Source organism: Bombus bifarius, unplaced genomic scaffold (genome assembly GCF_011952205.1).
Source record: "Bombus bifarius isolate JDL3187 unplaced genomic scaffold, Bbif_JDL3187 scf7180000008526, whole genome shotgun sequence".
Lineage (NCBI taxonomy): Eukaryota > Metazoa > Arthropoda > Insecta > Hymenoptera > Apidae > Bombus > Bombus bifarius.
The window spans coordinates 72,147-92,000 of record NW_022884708.1 but is presented as its reverse complement, the minus strand read 5'-3'; the positions used below and the strand labels follow the sequence as shown (position 1 = coordinate 92,000).

The 19,854-nt window shown below is 28.0% G+C and overlaps 2 protein-coding genes across 8 annotated transcripts; one reads left to right on the top strand and one right to left on the bottom strand.

Moving 5' to 3' along the window:
• The first annotated feature begins 543 nt into the window (after positions 1 to 543).
• LOC117213210 (negative elongation factor D) lies at positions 544 to 14,879 on the top strand. Of its 4 annotated transcripts, none has more exons than XM_033458566.1 (12): positions 544 to 591; positions 2,252 to 2,432; positions 4,493 to 4,712; positions 4,796 to 4,903; positions 6,170 to 6,319; positions 8,917 to 9,047; positions 10,336 to 10,523; positions 10,611 to 10,863; positions 10,942 to 11,152; positions 14,333 to 14,473; positions 14,550 to 14,679; positions 14,738 to 14,879. In XM_033458566.1, exons 2-12 carry the CDS (start codon positions 2,257 to 2,259, stop codon positions 14,770 to 14,772), a joined length of 1,743 nt encoding a protein of 580 aa, XP_033314457.1. In that variant the 5' UTR covers positions 544 to 591; positions 2,252 to 2,256; the 3' UTR covers positions 14,773 to 14,879. The 4 variants fall into 4 exon arrangements, with proteins under 4 accessions (XP_033314457.1, XP_033314459.1, XP_033314456.1 ...); XM_033458565.1 differs by lacking the exon at positions 544 to 591 and adding an exon at positions 662 to 909; XM_033458567.1 differs by lacking the exon at positions 544 to 591 and adding an exon at positions 1,545 to 1,556.
• On the bottom strand, positions 14,811 to 19,233 carry LOC117213212 (protein stunted-like). Of its 4 annotated transcripts, none has more exons than XM_033458572.1 (4): positions 18,594 to 19,197; positions 18,377 to 18,507; positions 16,907 to 16,958; positions 14,811 to 14,992 (listed from the first exon to the last, which is right to left on the bottom strand). In XM_033458572.1, exons 1-3 carry the CDS (start codon positions 18,620 to 18,622, stop codon positions 16,945 to 16,947), a joined length of 174 nt encoding a protein of 57 aa, XP_033314463.1. In that variant the 5' UTR covers positions 18,623 to 19,197; the 3' UTR covers positions 14,811 to 14,992; positions 16,907 to 16,944. The 4 variants fall into 4 exon arrangements, with proteins under 4 accessions (XP_033314463.1, XP_033314465.1, XP_033314462.1 ...); XM_033458571.1 differs by lacking the exons at positions 14,811 to 14,992; positions 16,907 to 16,958 and adding exons at positions 17,524 to 17,567; positions 17,791 to 17,812 and having other exon boundaries at positions 18,594 to 19,218; XM_033458574.1 differs by lacking the exon at positions 16,907 to 16,958 and having other exon boundaries at positions 14,814 to 14,992; positions 18,594 to 19,183.
• Between the last annotated feature and the right edge of the window lie 621 nt (positions 19,234 to 19,854).

Here is a 19,854-nt window from a genome sequence, read left to right as displayed (position 1 = left end):
AGTGAAGTAAAAAATTATCTAAACTTATTTACTTTATCATTAAGCAAGAAAGGTATTATTTATATATTTTTAATAAAGTAAAATAAATAAATATATTAGTCTAGTCTCGAGTGCATACACACGATCATCGGTAATAACTAACTACATATATCGTAACCTATATATTTTCAAAATGTTTTAATTTAATACTATATTTATTAGAATAACTTACTTTCAATTCTATTAAATTCTTATATGGTTTGTAAAACTATTTCTCTAAAAGGTATATGAATTGATAAAATTTGATTAAAATTTAATTGAATTAGAATCAACTAATTATGTTTCTTGTGTAAAAAGAATTATTTGTTACCATATATGTAAATACATATATGTGCACATTATATTAACAAACAAATATGCAATCATGTACTTTATACGAGGAAAACGAAAGATGATTCAGCTTTTATATTATCGATACATATATGTATATAATTTAAAATTTAAATAAATGAACAAAAAGACTGAAAAATCTACCGTTAGTAGTTCGCCATTATGTCACTAGAGGACTGAAATCTAAGCCACGCTTCCACTAAGTTTCCCAATACATATGTGGTTTGTATTTCTTCCTTGGTAGAATCAACGTGATCGTGGTATTAACTATAAAGTATATAGGTAGTAGTATGATGTATTTGCAATCTTTAAGTATATCAGTACATGAGAATTTTCTATTATGAAAGCTTTTCATTGTTACCTGAAGTATAAAAAAACACAATTTCTTTTTTAATACATTATATTAGAAAGAAACATTTAGTATGAGTCTTTAGCTCAATATATTACATGTTTATCTATATTATTTGTCTATAATTGTATTACGTATTTATAAAATACTTAAAAATATTTGTGCGTTAAATCTATCATAACAAATTAAAAGTAAGTAATCTTCATTAAAAAGTATAAAATATTTAATAGTTTTTATGGAAGTATTAACTAAAATAAATATATTGAATAGTTAACCTATCTTTAGCTTTAAAATTTCTATATGTATACAAAGAGTACATATTAATATATAGGTTAAGATACCTATATATTTAGTAAAGGAAGTACATCTTTCATTTGGACTAATATTGCTAATTAATATACTGCTGAGATTTTATTTTTTTTAATATTATTGCCTGGTTGTACTATCTTATTTATAATAAATGTTTAGATTTCGTGAAAAAAGAATTATATAAACAAGAATTTGTACCAATAATTTTCATGGAAATATATAATTGAGAGAGAGAGAGAGATTTTTAATCTATTTTAAATAACTAGACATTAATACTTTATAAAATTGATAACAATATATAAATATCAAAATAAATCTTAGGTTACTTTTTACAAAATGTATACAGATGGTCACAAAAAGATTCAGATACTGCGTATTTTTAGTTTCTGAGCTTTATATTTTTAGTAGACATTCAAAGACCAACAAAAATTACATTATACTATTATACTATACTATGAAAATAACAGGAGAAAAAATCTTTTGAGTTATTGTTTATTGTTGCCTGCATATTAAAAGAAATACTGAAAGAGTAAGAATTTTTATGTCATAGAAAGTTTCAGATAGAACAAGATATCAAGATGTCAAGTTGCAAGTGTGCGTTATTTTTGTTACCAATCTGTTCAGAATAAGTCGCAAAAGTTTGAAATTGAATATTTATATTTGTTTTTTATACATGATTACCATGTAAAAAAATACAACAAGTTAATTTTGTAAACTGTGGTACATATATTTCAAGAAATATACATATATTTCATAATAATTTAATTTCAATCATAGCATTTCCAATCATAATAGTTACAATTTTTTTAAATAGAGGGTAATTGTGATTGTCGAAATAAAGCAAAAGATATATTAAACACATATGATGACATAAAAAATCATATGAAGTTAATTGTTTTAATCTTATGTCTTGTATATCATTAAATTTACCTTAATAGTTACTCTCAGATGATATGATATATAAGCAATAGTTTTCCAATTTGAAGAAAAAATAAAATTATTTCAATTATTTTAGACATATTTATTTCCAACATTTAGTTTATATAATTTTATTGTTTGAGAGTAGTAATGAAACTTTTAGTTCTTCCATTTTTTCCTTTTTTAATAGCTGTTTGTTGCAACAGAAATATCAATTCATAACAAAACAAAAATTTTTTAAATTTATATTACTAATCAATATGTAGAAGAAAAACCATTTTATTAAATATTATGTATTATTTTTAGAAATAATGGAGATGGATTATGATGAGGATCGTGGAGCTTGGACAGAAGAAATGACAAGAAGTGAAGAATGCATAGGAGAAGATAGTTTTGATAATCCTCAAGAGATATTAAATGAATGCTTGGATAAATTTAAAACACCAGATTACATTATGGAGCCTGGTATCTTTGCACAACTTAAAAGGTATAGTGATTTATTAAATAGTGCAGTTCACATTAATCTTACTCATTATAGATATATAGTATATTGAATGTATCTACGCAGTTTGCTTCAAAATTTGAAACATATTGCCGAATCATAAGCCAGAGAAATTTAATTCTTATATTGCTAAACAAAATGATTTAGATATTATATATTATATTATATTATATAAGATATTAGGTAATTATTTAGAAGTTTAGCTTTAACAGTGATTTCACTGGTTTTCGAATATGTTGTAAAACCCAACATTTGGAACAACTTTTCCTTTCACGAAAATATTGGATTCTCTTAATTTCCAAGATATTCCCAAGAAACCATCTATAGTGTCAGTACCACACACAGTAAATCTTGTCTATAATTGTGCGTCTGCAACAGGGTATGGGTTGGTGTTGGTTACTGACCGACCCATGTCAGTTGGATAAAATGACACCTAACTCAAATCTATATGAACTATAAATAGAAGATAATTCGGGCGGGATCTTGATATACTTATATTACTCGAGATCCCAAAATTCGATTCGAGTATCAGCAATAGATTTATGTATCACCATGCTAAATAATTAAAAGTGGCCAGTCTAATTTCTTGTCAATTCGACAAGTCGAATGGGATTGGCAAGGCTCAGAAGCCCAAAATCCAACTATTAGGAAATATTAAGAGGAGATAAAGATATAAAAAGAAACGATGATAATAAGCTTTACATGAATAAATATTCATATTCAAAATTTATATTTAAAATTTTGGAAGAAAATTATTTTTATTTTAATAATAATTTTGCAAATTTGAGATTGTAGAATATTTGATTTCTTTGTATAGAATTTGTAGCGAATAGTGTGTTTTTATTTGCTTATGGTTTTTTTATTTTAGTTTTATACATATTTCGTTTTGTGAAGTTATTGTACTATTTTGTAATTACTTTATCTCCTCCTAATAGCTGGATCTTGGGCTTCCAAGCCTTAAGTTGATTCGTGCAATTTTAGTTGAGCTGACACGAAGTTAGGCTGCTTGTTCATGCTGATACATACTTCTATGGTCGATACCCAAATCGAGTTTTAGGATTCCGAACCATTCGGGAGCCCGAGTGATATGGATATGGAGATCCCGCCCGAACTTCTACTGATCCATCCCGAAACCCTGAAAAACAGGGAGGGTCTGCACATTTCTATATATTTTATCAAATCTCATAATAATCATTTCATGTTTTCATATTAAACAATCATGAAAAGACTGAAATAAAATTCTCTATTATAGAATTTATAATTATTACACAAAAATTCATTATGTATATTTAATGATGAAATGGAAACTAAATATTGATGATATTCCTCTTACTACATTCATTAGTTTTATTTAATGAATTTTATTAACACAACATTGTTATTACCTGTAGATATAGGTAAATAATGGATTCATAATTTTATAAAAAATTAAATAATGTTACATACAGGATGAAATTTTCATTTAATGGTACAAAAATATACAAGTAAACATTCTCTGATTTTAAAGACAATATTTGGTAATAATGTTTCTTTGATTATAAGTTACTATGGTCATTAAACTAGTTTTTAATAGAGATTAAAATTTTTTTATTTAATAAAATACTCTCCATTACTTATTTTCCTGCAAAGTGTTTTAATAAAGTATATATAGTTTAATCTTCTCTTGCTTTTTATTTATTTTAAACAACTATTTAGATTATTATATGGAATGATTACAAACAGTATTTGCAAGCCATTATATTTATTATAACATTTATATATTAATTAATTAGGTCCCAGTATATTAAATTTTATATCACATAATAGTACTATAGTATAGTAATATTAGTTATATAGTAGTGTTTTCATGTGATTATAAATCTAGAATTTGATAAAGGAATGCTTTATTAGAAAGTAAGGATATGTGCTTTTTTGTAGCTACTATAGATGATGTTAATTTCAATATGTGTATTTAATTATGCACTGGTGCACTGTTTGTGAAATTTAAAAGAAATGTAATGATATTTTTTATATTATAATATATCATTATTTTTCCCACTTTATAGATATTTTCAAGCTGGTGGAAACCCAGAACAAGTGATAGAGTTGTTATCTAAAAACTATACAGCTTGTGCTCAAATGGCAAATCTTCTTGCAGAATGGCTTATTCTCGCTGGAGTTAAAGTTACAGATGTACAAGCAATGGTAGAAAACAACTTAAAAGATATGATATTGAAAACATTTGATCCCAAAAAAGCAGATAAAATCTTCACAGAGGAGGGTGAAGTAAGTTTTTTAATCCTTCATTGATTTTTGAATTAAATATTAAATCTTAGTCAATACTTAAAGTTCAATATTTTGTGTATCAGACTCCTGCTTGGTTAACGGAAATGATACAACATCCTACTTGGCGGTCACTTATTTACAGACTTGCAGAAGAATATCCTGATTGCTTGATGTTAAACTTCACTATAAAGGTAAGATTTCTATTAAAATATTGCTTTTATTCAAATAGGAATTGTTGGAAATATTGTTATTACATATATAGATAAATATAATAGTAGTAATAACATTATACATATAAGAGGTGTGCTCTTTGAACTAAATTCTTCTGCATTATTTGTAGTGTATTATTTGAATCACTTAGAACTCATGCTAACTAATTCTATAAATTAAAATGCATAGAAAAATGACAATTACAAATATTTTTAAATGTACCTCAGAATTTACCAATTTTTATGCTTATAACGTAGTTTAATAATAATTCTATAAAAACAAAGTTTTTTTGAGATGTTGAATATTAAAAAAATAATTTGTGCAGAATTTGAACTCGATTGAATAACGAAAAAGCATGCCCCTGGGTCCTTAAACATTAAAATAATTATTTAAGTATTTATAATAAAATCAGTTTTATTCGATTATTTTCTAAATTATCGATTATATAAAAATTATGTCAGACGAAAGTTATAAATATAGCCAAAATGCACTTTTTATGTTATATTCCTTTTTTTTCGTATAACGGACGGGTTTTGAAAAAATAAATGAAAAACTATGTTACGATCTGGCCTTGATCTTCGGTGTTCGTAACAGTTAGATTTTTCAAGTTATATTTAAATCAAAATGGTAATTGCTGCCACCAGAAATAGTTATTAACTATTTCGATTAATTAGACTCTCATTCACTATTTTTGGAACAAGGCAAACGACTGAATTTTTATCATTAATTATGAAAATGAGGCAACTCTATCTCAGATTTATAAAAACACCTTTTTTCGTAATGTATTCTTATAAAAATCGTTGCGTAGTAAATTTACCTGTGTTAAAAGTATATACAACATGGTGAAACCTTTCTAGGGTGTACTTATATTTCTTAATTGTATGAACCACGAAACCTTAAATATCTCATTAATAAAGAAAATGGACTTACCCTATTTTTATAATAAGTGGCTTATATGTATTTATATTTGGAAGAATTCATCTCAGTATATCTGAGATTTGTTCGTCTTTGTTGATTATTAATTTCACGATCATAGAAATTTCTGGTTAAAAGATAACTAGCAGATTGAAATTTGTACACAAATTTTGTACATATATGTATCATCAACTTTTATTATATTACACAAGTAATTTGTTTGCAATAATATAATTTTTGCACAATTATTATATATGAAATATTTTACAAACATTTAATACGTACTATACAAATTTTATTGAATTTTTGTATCCTTTTTACATTTCTTACAGCTTATATCTGATGCTGGATTTCAAGGTGAAATTACAAGCATTTCAACAGCTGCACAACAAATTGAAGTATTTTCACGAGTTTTAAAAACTGCAATTGCTGGATTTTTGCAAAATACAGAAGATTGGCAGTCAAGTATACAAGAATGTGCAGTAAGTATTATTATTTATGATTTATATTCTGAATCAATTTAAAGTATAATATGTGTATATTATATTTCATACACATAGAGAATAAGATTTTTGGGAAGTCTTTTAAGCATAAAGCAATGTCCTGTATAAGAATTCAAGGGCAATATAATATGAAGAAAGGAATTTGTTACGTGAAGGCATTCAAATCAAGTGAAAGTCACTTATATTTTTTTGGATATAGTTTTTGAATGTATTTTCTATAATATAACACACAATAATAAGGTAAATTTAATTATATTGTTTTGTATATAATTTTCTTAAAAATTGCAGAATGTAAAACAAGAAATATAATTTAATTGTAAAAATGTTTAAACAGTCAATGAGAAATTAAGAGAGATTAAGTAGTTATATATGTATAAAAATTTTCTATCTTTATGTCTTCAACCAGCATAATTCTGACTGCATAGTTCCTTTTTGTAAATACTTGAAATCATTTTTTGTACACATAGTTTCATTATATATATATATATATTAATAGATAACCTATTAAATGAGATAACCTATATATATGATAATGTAATTTCTTATTCTTAATGTTGCAATCTTTTTGTCTCTTCACAAATTATTCGAATTCACAAGAAGATGATTGATAATACCTGTTATATAGAAGTTGGATTAAATAAGCAGAGAGTACATTATAATTGTAATTTAAAATATGTGTCCAGGTTCATTTCCGTTCCAAATTCTATACCAAAAGCATCTATATAGAGTAATTCATTTTTTAGTGTAATTTATATCTATAAAATTGGATTTTAATTTAAATCTAGTTTCCAAAGTGTTCATAATTATACAATCCTGCTGCATTTTCACATTCAATTTATTCTAACTTATTTCATTGGAATTGAGATTTAGTAATTGCAAGAAAATGTGAATGACTTCCAATTAATTATTTATTTGCTATTCTGTTACAATATATTACTCTTCCAGAGTAATATCATTTTTATGGAGGCAATAACATAAAATTTGTACGCCAATAGCTTTGATAGCAGAAATAAATAAAATCTATGCCTGGCTGGGTGGACATGGACATGGGATGAGAGGTACACTGTTAAACTTATTAAAGTGGTATAACTGGAAAGTGATATTTTGCTGAAAATATAGAAACTGAAACTTCTTGTACTAGGAAATGAAACAATAAAATATATAAAAAATCAACTCATTAATGAAAGTTCAATCCTGGAAGTCCATTAATACAGCAAAACCTTTCTGGTAACTCATTAAAGGCTGTCGAACAGTAATTGCAATTTCCTAATTTTATTTAGGCTAAAACTTCGTGTAACAGTAGATTATATCCGGAAATATATTTGAAAAACTCATATCAGACCATTGAAATCGCCGTGCGGTATGATGAGCCGCGTGTTACCTGATGCGGATGTCTCAACTTTATATAAATAATAAAACACCCCTCTCAATCATCTTAAACTTCTCAATCGTCATCCTCGGAATTCTGATCTTCATCATTCTGACATGAAATCAAGAATCAAATTCAAAATGTAAATCATCATCCGAAAACATATGGTAGTAATTTTTACAATAATAAAACTGATCGTTTATTAAATTAAATGAAAAAAAAGAGAAAAATAAATTATGTTTGCCGGAATCATGTTCTTTATGTCAATTGTTCGCTAAGATTTAAAAAAAAATTTAATGCTGCTAGGGCATTCTTTTACATATTTCAGGATAAAATCTGCTATTACATAAAGGTTCAGTCTAGATAAAATTAAAAAATTGTAGTTACCATACAACAGTCTTCCATGAAATACCGGAAAGGATAATTTTCTACTAAACTGAGGATAACTACTCCACTAGAGGGTTGATTTTTTATATATTTTACTGTTTCATTTTCAACTTCTGTACTTTCCGCAAAATTTCACCTTCAAGTTTGACATGTTTGACAGCACATTTCTCTATCTCCCATCCCTACGTTCGTCCAGCCAGGAATTGAATTTGTTCATTTTTGTTATCAAAACTATCGACACACAAATTTTTAAAATTTATATTGACTATTATATTGACTACGTAGCAATGACACTAGTTCCAGGACTATATATAGGGTGTTCTGCTATAGGTGTAGAAAAATTTAAGAGGTGATTCTTGAAACTAGAATAAGAGAAAAATCAAGAATAAAAAAATCGCGTTTTCGGCTAATTTTTAATTGTTAATAACTAAAAAACAAAGTAGAAAACGCAATTGTTTTATTCTTGATTTTCATCTTATTTTAGTTTCAGAAATCATCCTTCAAATTTTTTTACTCGCTGTATTAACCGAATGTATAGTCCTGACTGTATGTTTAGCCTATGCCAGGCATCATTATCTTCATACAGTATAGACTTATGAATTGTAATTCCTTTAACTCCACCTTAATGAACGCTTTCGTTTTCTGGGAGTTCCTGCTTTCTTTTAGATTTTAATCACCTTCTTCCTTTTTGCTCGCAGTTGCTTTTTATTATAGAGGGACGATATACATATATTTAAAATGTTACAGTGTGTATTTGTATTATAGTAAAAAGTATATTTTTAAAATATTATAGTGTCTTTATATAATTTTTTGTTGCTAGAAAATGGTATGTCATGGACAACACACTTACGTCTACAGTCAAGTATTGTTGCAAATTCTTGCACAAGAATCACGTGGTGGATTTATGATGAAAAGGCTTTCTCAGGAAATCACTAAATGCGCTCAACAGAAGTAAGAAAAAGTTTTTATTAGTTTATCGAGTATATACAGTCAGAGAGTGTTCAATTGTTCTCAACTTAGGATCAATAGAATCTAATAACAAAGAATATTAATAAGTTTGTTTTCCAAATTTCTCTAATTTGTTTAAACAGAGAGCACAAACAAACAGAGACAACATAAATTATCATATGGTTTTCTTAATATTTTGATTATCTTAACTCTTCAGCCACACGATAAAATGTATTATCGATCATAGGACATCGTATACATGCATATGATATTACACTTGATAATGTCATGTAGCAAGCACACAACTTATAAGTATAGTAATGATAATGATAGTAATGACTAGTTACAGTAATTAGATTAAGAGGCTAGTAATAGTAACAGGAATAGAGAGAAATGCGGAAATTGTGTAAGCTTTAAAGATTAATGTTTGTTGCTTGTTTATTTACAAATATAGGGAAATTTTGGATTTTGTCAGAAGATAAACATAATGTGCCGTTTTTTTTTACGTGATGGAAATCTTCATAGGCACTCGAGGCAGGGGGGGGGGCGTTGCAGGGTAGTATCGCATTCATATAAATTAAAATCTTGGAGTGGTGTCCCACGGACATAATGCCTAGCTAGTAATGAGATTTACTTGTTTAAACTTATTTTACGTGGTGAATAACAATAAAAGTTTATTTTAAAACTACACATCTTTATATGATATTTGGGAATAAGGATATCTGTAGATACAAGTCTGTGGCTGTTAGAGCCTTGAATTTTCTTGTAATATTATCATTCAAAATAAGATTTACAGTTTCGTTAACTTTTTCATGGATGTCGCAATTAGATAACTCAGTGATGGATCGTTATTGTACAGATTATAGCTGTTATAAGTGATAATACTGAGCGATTGTGTCTATTCTATAAATTGACTGCTATTATCTGATTTCGGGAAAAAAGTTGGTTGTTTCCCTATTTAGTAGATACATATATTATTTTTATATCAACTGTTTGCTTTCTGAAAATATTTTATTAACATTAATGAAATATATTGTTTTCTAGTCTTTGTTTGAAATCATTTTTATCAAAAACAACTCACAAAATTATTAGTAAAAGCTATTTATTGAAGTGTAGGTAATTTGTTGTCTGTTTATTCCATTTGTTAAAAATATAATTCATATTGAATTCATGGGGATAACCATCATTTAATTAACACCGAGTTTTAATTAATTAAAAATTTAATAAATACAACATTATTGCACACTGATTTTATAATTCATATATGTATTATATATGTATATATTTACAGCCATCATGATGTTACTCCAATAACAATGGCACTTAATGGAGCTTCAAGTAGCCCTAGTGCATGTCAAGCACTTGCATCCATGTTATCACGGAATACCTTAAATCCTGCTGATATTACCGTATTATTTCGAAATTATTCGACTGCGGAACCACCTCCTATAGAATTACTTCGTAATCCACAATTCTTAGGTATTAATATACATAATTTATAAAATTGCAATTTGTTGTTTTTACAGCTGCTATAATATATACAAAATAATAATTCATTAATTCCAGAACTATTAGTTGATGCACTTTTTAAACCGGGTGTAAAAATTAATCCGGAGCATAAGTCTAAATACATATATTTATTAGCTTATGCAGCTAGTGTATGTGATATTCCAGCCAAGAAGACGCATTCACGGAAATTAAATAAGGATGAATTAAAAACAACTATTCAAGCTATAGAAAAAGTCCATAACATTTGTAACATTAATAAAGGATCTACTGAATTGATAGCAGAATTACAAACTTTATATCAGTGCATAAGGTATAATGTATACAAATTATATTAGTGGTCATATGATATTTCTTATTTCTATATATAGTAAAATCAACATTCTTTCAGATTTCCTGTTGTAAGTGTAGGTATAATTAGATGGGTGGAGTGTACTGTAACTGAACCATCATATTTTAAATTGTGCACAGAACATTGTCCTGTACATCTTGCATTACTTGATGAAGTTGTAGTTTGCCATTCTTTACTGCATCCAAAAGTGTTACAACTTCTTGTACAGTTATTTGAAAGTAAACAAGATGAACTGGAAATACTTGTGCAGGTAAGAATATTTTAACCATATGTTTAATAATTAATATCAATATGCAGAGTGTATACTACAGAGTGTATATATACAGAGTGTATCCACTTTAATTTACTATTGCAAATATTTCGAAAAGTACGCTAGGTAGAAGAGTATACTTTTAGGACATTACAAGAGATCGTCAGAACGTCGTAAAATGTAGCAGGATGTTGCAGGTGAAGGTATTTAAGATAGATGACATTTTTTTAGTGGGATACGTACATTTTTTTAGTGGAATCATATAATTTTTAATGCACTGATCAATACAACTAATTCCCTATAAAAAGGTATTAACATATTTGTATTAAAAAATAATTAATTTATCCTTATATTTCCTGGAATGTCATGACGTATTTCTTTCTGCAAAATGATGAATAGTAATGAGAAAAATTTAGGTATTTCCTGTATGATTTTATTAGAAAGTTTATGACATAGCACAATGAAAGTAATGAATTTATTTAAATTTTTAAATATTCAAAGATATTGACTTAATTGCTAATGCATGCTTGTCTTCTTCCTCTTTAGCTTTAAAGAGTTCTTAGCATTTCTTACATATTATTCTTAGCATTATGATACTGCGGAATGTGTTTATAATCCATCCTTTTTGTGGAAAAGGACTTGTTAGTTTATCAACTATTGTGGTTTAGTATGCATAAACATTTTCTTTTACATAACCTCAATGAAGGAAATTCATGACCGTTAAGTCGGCAGTTCTTGATAATCATTCCAGAATTTCTATGACAATAATCATGTTTTATAATTAACCTAATGTGACAACTTTTTTCTTATAAAAGTAATGTTTAACATACATTAACTCGACAGTGGAAACGTAAGAAAAAATGAAAAAGGAAAACAAAATATTACGTTTGAAATTACATATGTTCGAAAAAAACTTAATAATCTGCCGCAGATTTGGATGTACGGGTACTCGAGATTACAGGCTTTGGTGTAGTAGGTACTCGCAACGTATGAATGCTTGGGTTGCCCGATACTTTTTTTTGGTAATTCGACATTCAAGGGTTCTCTCTCTCTCTCTCTTTCTCTCTCTTCCAAAGACCACTTGAAATATAGATTTTTAGAATAGTGTTTTTCTTCTAAGAATTGACTCCTGCACAGCTCGAAAAGTGAGAAGATAGATATAACAAGAGAAAACGAGATAGATATGGCACTTCAATGGGATGCCGCAAGTGAAAAATATAATCGGTAATTATGTAAAAAAGGGGATATTTCACCGATTTGAATAAGCTTGAAACATATGTACACATGTTGTCAAGCTTGTCATTCTGAACATCTTTTTATACCGTATACCGTTAATGTAGCCGATTATTTCGCCGAGAGTATCTTTATTACCGCTAAGTCAAAAGCTGAAAGCGATCCACACGCTTTTCGAACATTTAGATAACACGCACTATCGCGGCGATAGAGATTATTGACATTGCGACGATCTACAGCCTTCGGGCGACATCACAGCTCTCTGATATGATTGTATCTCTATCTAGCAACATTCTACTTATATTCTATTATCTACAATGTCGTCCCCGATCTTCGACAACTTTTCACAAAGCATTTTCTTCTTCTAAGGATACTTCTTAAAATATTTGCAATAATACAATTAAAATCAAATATTCTATATAATTAAAATTATTTTGCGGATGTTTTAAAATATCTTCGTAATAAATTTGACATATATTATTCCGTATTTTTAAATAACAACTAATGAACTCTTATTTTGAAGAAAAATTACTATTTTCATTGAATATTATTTTAGAGGATCAAAAATTATTGACTTCTTTTACGTACAATTATACCCAATTTTTTATGCTTTCGGTAGGTTAATGAATCCGAAAATGCAGGTTGAAGTTGCGAAATTCAGTGGTTTAGAAATTGCAATTATGTAAAACTAACCATCTTTAGGATATTGTTACTTTAACGTCATATTGGCTTCTACCCATACCTCATCCAATGAGTGAACCGCACAGATGAGCATTTACGTGCTCTCAACTTACGCTTACCTTATTAAAAAATGTAATATCTTCGGATTTCGGCCATCAACGATGCCATCAAATCGATATTCTTATGACGGAAAAAATGTCGATATAAAAATTCGTATAGGCGATCGACAAATATGTCATCATGGAAGCGACCCTTTTTCAGTATTTAGATGGTTGCCAATTGGATTTTATTTTTTGAGTATGCATACCATGAGAGGCTGTAATTAAATTCGCGAAAAAGTTAGCTTATACTAACGTAACCGACCGTTTCACGACGCTTGGGAAATAAATCCTAACCCGGACCAAAACCATGGTGATTGACTGTTTTATGTACGTATCCTTCTACAGCTAACCTGGCATAACGTTTGAAATGAATGAAAAGGAATAAAAATAAAGTGAAAGACTATAAAAAGAGCGATAAAAAAGAAAATAAGACGAAAATAAACGTAACGACATAAAAATACACAAATGAATACCCCAGAAAAATTGGAAAAAGTATTATGAGATAAATATAAAAGTTATATCAGGGTAAAAGATCAAACATACGCAAAATACATGTAGTCAAATACATTTGACTTAACCCGCCAAAATAACTGCAATTCACGTGCAGTCAGTGGTTCCATGGAGTCCAATCATTGCACAGAACATGGATAGAAGTCAATATAGCGTTAAAATAATGTGCAATATATTCTGGAAATGTTCAATTTTATATAGTCATAACTTTTGAACCACTAGATTACGCAACTTAAAACTTGTATTTTCAAATCCTACGTATCGAAAAGTACAAGATTAAAAATATAAAAAATCAATAATTTTTTGTTCTTGAGTAAAGTTCAATCAAATTTGATATAATATAATCAATTACTTGATGTAGAATGAATTTCTTTTAACATATATATCGAAAAGAATGTCACTCTTAAGGCACATAGTTCCGAGAATTATTTGTTACTCAAAAGATTAAAAAAATTCATTCTTGCTTTTTTCATCTGTAGTCATTTCATTCTTAATTGTGCCATTTTGGGCATTCATTATGAGTAAGTTTATAATTTATTTATTAATTTTTTTACTTATTTAGCACGTTGTTAAGGAAACGAATGTAAAACACATTAGTAGCAATTTTATACTTACTATTTTTGTGAATTAATAACCTTTCTTCTTTAATTTTCAGTTGGAAATGAAAAAAATGTTAATTGATAGAATGGTGAACTTATTAAGTAGAGGTTGCGTGGTACCAGTAGTGTGTTACATCAAACAGTGTTGGCAACGTGGAGACACAGATGTATCGTTAATTAGATATTTTGTTACAGAGGTATTGTAAAATTATTTTTTAAATAAATGTGTACATACACAGCATGCTTAATGGTACTAAGATGGTATTGTATTAGGTTTTAGAAGCAATAGCTCCACCATATACAGCTGAATTTATTCATTTATTTCTTCCTATGGTTGAAGATGAAGAAATTACAGGTACAATGCGTGGTGATAGCGACAATGATCTTGTTTCAGAATTTATAGGTGAGTTTATAAAATCTTACATGTAGATTATATTTAATTTCTGATCTGACTTTTTCAGTACACTGTAAAGCACATTGCCCGACTATAAGATGATCTATCGCAAGGAAGGTGGATTAAATGAAAGAAGCTCATAATATTATTAGATATTTTTACTTCATATAAGAATGTTGAATTGCTATATATAAATTCTTTCTATACTATTTTATTAGATCCTTTTCTTATTTCATATACAATATCCAAGGATATGCATATATATATTTGAAGAGTTGGATAAGTCTTTCCTCGATCTGTGATATCATAATTTATGGATTTTCTGCAACAAAAATAACGAAATGTAATTTTTGTAACTTACCAAATTTTTTAAATAAATGAATAAAATTAAATAAGTTTAATTTCTGCTCAATAAAACGTTAAAATGTCAAACGGTCCATAACAAAATTATAACATATTCTATATGTAACATATGCTTTTTAACTATATGTTAGTGTATATCACTATTAGTATTTAATCAATTATGATGTACAAGGTATCTCTTAACATACAGAGCATATATTCATGGTATTATACAATCCCGAAACTAATGCTTCTATATGAAAATGAGATGAAAATGTTTAATATTATTTTTGCTTGGAACTGTTTCCGAATAAATCCTCATTTTCACTTAAAAGGGAAAAATCTAGTTTAGATTTTAACGATTCCTAATTGTATATGTACAGGGTGGGATTAGTTTGTGACAATATCTTTATCGATGCCAGTTTTATCGACATCATTTATATACCAACAATGTCCTCCTCGACACTCAGAGACACTCACTCAGTTCGGTGAAATGAGCGTCGACGAAAATATTGTCAGTGATTTCAACATGTCGACAAATAAACAATGTCGACGAAACCGGGGTCGGTCAAATGGTGATAAAAACATCAATGGTGATCAGAAACCAACCCCACAAGGCGAATTCTGGTCCGAACCTAGACTTAGTGACCGAACCGAACTATACTTATAACTATAACCGAACTATAACTCTGTTCTTATTGTAGATAGAAAGACTGCTTTGTTTGCATTACATTGCACTGTTTATTATCATATAGTTTTTTTTTTTCGATTTTTCACAGAAATGCATCGGCACATCCAAATGTACATTTTTTAAAAAATGGAATCTTACGATTTTATTTGCATTAACTGATTCTTTGTGGTATTTTAAACAGAAAGGTACCTCATCTTTGATTCTGATAATTTTGAAATATGTTATAGATATCAATATTTTGAACTACTATTTCTTATACACATAACCAGCGGTCGACCTTAGCATTTGAGATATTCTAAAAAAAAACTGCTGATATCACTACAGTGTGTTTCAGTCTATAGTTGTAAATCTGTGCCAACGTATGCGTCAGTATTGGTTGCTAGGTATTTATCTTCTGTTCATAAACGAGTATTTATAAATATGTACAGTTGTATGAAAACCCAAACCCAATTAATGTACATTAATGGTATTCATTTTTAATTGAGTTGTAACAAACATTTCTTACAGCCTTGTATATGCAATTGTGCACGGGACCTATAAATAAATAACTAATAGCAGTTGGTGACCAGCAATATTCTATATACGGAATAATTCAATGTGCTCTAAAAAGAACCGGCAATTTTTCGCGAATATCTCGGAAACTAAGCGAGCTCAGCTCTTAGTGTACAGAAAAGAATTAATCAAAATATTGAGTTTTACAACATATTCAAAAATCATCGAAATCACCCTAATTAATTAATATGTTGCTATAATAAATACACTGATATGCCAATACTTTTTGTATACATTGTAGATATATATATATATATATATATATATTACTGAAAGCGATACATTGCAAGTTATAGCTAAGTGCACGTGTACTCGACGAATTTTCGACATCGATTTACTCAGAATTAAAATCTTGTCTGAAAAATGATTATTATATATTTTGTTTCTATTTTATCATATCAAGCCTTCTTAGATTGTACTATCTATGATTATACCGTTCGATTATACCTTGTACTTATATAAATTTCACACATTTCACACATTTATATAGTAGATATGTTAGTAGTAAATTATTTAATATTGAACAGGGAATCTCCATATCTAAATCTCCTTGCTGTTATATGTTATGCACTAAAATATTTGTGATAAATAATGCTCATGCATTCCTATATAAACATTTCACGCTATATGAAATCCGAATTTAAGACTTACACATGATTGTACATTTACGCATGTTTATTTGTTTATTATTATTGTTTTTCAGCTGTAATGAAAAAGTATTATTGTAAGTCATATATATATATACACATAATTTAATATGCTATAACGTACGCACTACGTGTCCTGTTAACACACTGTTGACCAACTATCTTATGACAAAAATAACACATACTACCGGGTATTTTTATTATTGAACAAAAATTGAATAGAAATTTTAGTGTTTTCATTAAATAGCAAATGAATCATATATTTTTTAATACATCAATCGATGCAATTTGTCCCTACACAAAAGTATTAACCTATTTATACCGAAAAACAATTAGTTTAGCAAATATTTTAACTTTGATTTGTGAAATTCAATGTATGAAAGACAAAGACAATGTGAACACAAGAATACCGCTTAGCGTCTGTCCTTGTCCTTTACACATTAAATTTGACAAATTTTTTTTAGGTATAAACCAGTTAATATTTCTATATAGGGAGTGACGAGCTGCATCAGTCAATGCATTAAAAGGTATATGATTCCATTTAAAAAAACAAAGTTGACTTTCATAAGTTCCTGATACATCAAAGTTCATACAGAAAAAAAAACTATTAACATAAGAATGCACCTCTTTATGAAACCATTTGAATCAATGTGAAGCATTTCTCGCTGCAAATAATAACAGTCACATGAATTGAAGTAACATCTGGTGAAGGATACTTCATATAGTGAAATATAATATATATGTGCTAAAATGGATCTAATTGTCCAGTATTTTTCAGATACTGATTTATAGATATGGATCAATTTTTGAAGGTACATGATTTCTAACTATACGTAACTAAATAGTATACTGAAATAATATAGCTTTATATCGAACAGAATACAAAACCTGGTAACTATAATTATTTTATCTGCAAATAAAGAATAGAATGTTTATATTATAGTATAATTGTATAAGATAGTAACACAAAGTAATGTACATATTGTCTTTTTCAAAATAATATACTATTCTTGATAAAATAAAAATATATGTAGAATATAATTTTGGTCATTTTATTTTATATAAAATAAGTTATGGTATAAGCAGATTAATGAAAATAGGAAATAAAAGCAATTACACATGAGAGACCAAAGTATTCGTATTCTCCAAATTTGGGTGGACTCGCATTGTTTTGCCTAATGCATATGAATTGAATATTGAACTTTGATTGAATTACGTTATTTTCTTGAACCTATAAAACTTATTTTTATGCATTTTTTCTGAGAAATACATGAATCCTATATTCTACAGTTTAATTAATGCATAAATTCAAACATTTTGAAATTGTGACATGTAGCATTTTTCCATACAGCCACAGATATATATGTACACATCTTATATAATATATATATAAACTCACGTTATTTAAAAATATTACTGTATCTTTCTGTATAAATAATACAAAATAAGTTAAAAATTACAGTTATATACTTACTAATAGGTTTACCATCTTTCCATTGGGTAAATTTTACGTTTATTTCATCTCGTTTTAGGGCATCTGATCGGAGCTCTGCTTTCAAAGCTTGTCTAACAAGTCTGGCAGCTATTTGCGAATAATTAATATAACTGAAATGTGAACACAGATTATATAATGTTTTTCAATAGTGGATATTTAACATTAAAAGCAAGTATCTTTGAAATAAATATTTTACTTTAATCCCGCTTGCCTCCACGCAGACATTTCTGCTGATAGCTTTATTTAAAATAGTGCTTTTAATTTAACTCCAATGTGATAAATTGAAATTGATCAAATCGTTTTTTAACCGAATCTCTTATATCTGCATCTAATTTCACGATCTTAAGTCGTAAGCGTAAGTCGTAAGGAACCACGGTTGTATAACTCCTTCCAATAACTGTTCTTGTATACACACTCAGATTTGGAAACTCCAATGGAGGGGATAAGGCTCTTTAGGGGATAAAAAATGTCTCTCAAGGCGCTTCAATCGATTTGTTAGGCTTGGTTCTGTAGCGCGCCTTGTATTTGTAATCTACAATCTCCGATACGACTGTGTCTATAACTGAACTGTACTCTGTGTTATATCAATCTACATTTATTTACATAATTAATTGTACCGTGTCACATAAAATATTGTATGTTTACTTTAAATACATTGAAAAATTGTTATAAAATTATAATTATGAAAAGTTTAATTTATATTTTTCACCTTCAGTGGTAAGGATAACAAAGATGGCGCTAAATGCAAAAGTTTAACAAATGGATCGCAGCGCTATGGCTAGCGGCTGATTTATAAAACACACCTCCGGATATTAAGAACCTTATCCCTTCCACTGGAGTTTCCAGACCCTGTGTATACGACCGTGGTAAGAAAGGACCACGATTATATAAATTGGTCTTAACCACTCAATGTCAAAAGCATTGAAGAAACCGTCTGAAAATTGAGTCATGAAGAATCAATATACAAGACAGGACTGAATATCTCAGCAGAGACAAAGGCACTCTACTGATCTCTGTATATCTCGCAAGAACGAGAACTTTGTTTTCTTACATGTTGATTTTTCACGACTCAATTTTCGGATGGTTTTCCCTAGCCAGTATCGAGATCTGTTTATATGATCCTAGAAGGGCATGACATATATAAGAATATTAGCAAGAACATAGATATTACAACTTTAAGATAGATACTATTATAAACTAACTTAGAATCTCAGAATTTTAATTTCATTTATAAGGATTGAAAAGTTATATGACATATATGACACATGAAAAATATATATCTGTATTATTTGAATAATTACAAATATACACAACTCAACATAAAAATTTGAAAATAAAACTAGGAATATTTTCGACATATTTTTTAAATTATTGATTAATTTATCGCAACAATCGCATATAATACAATGCAGTATAATTTAAATAAACAATCATTAAGAATTATATAAAAAGAATAT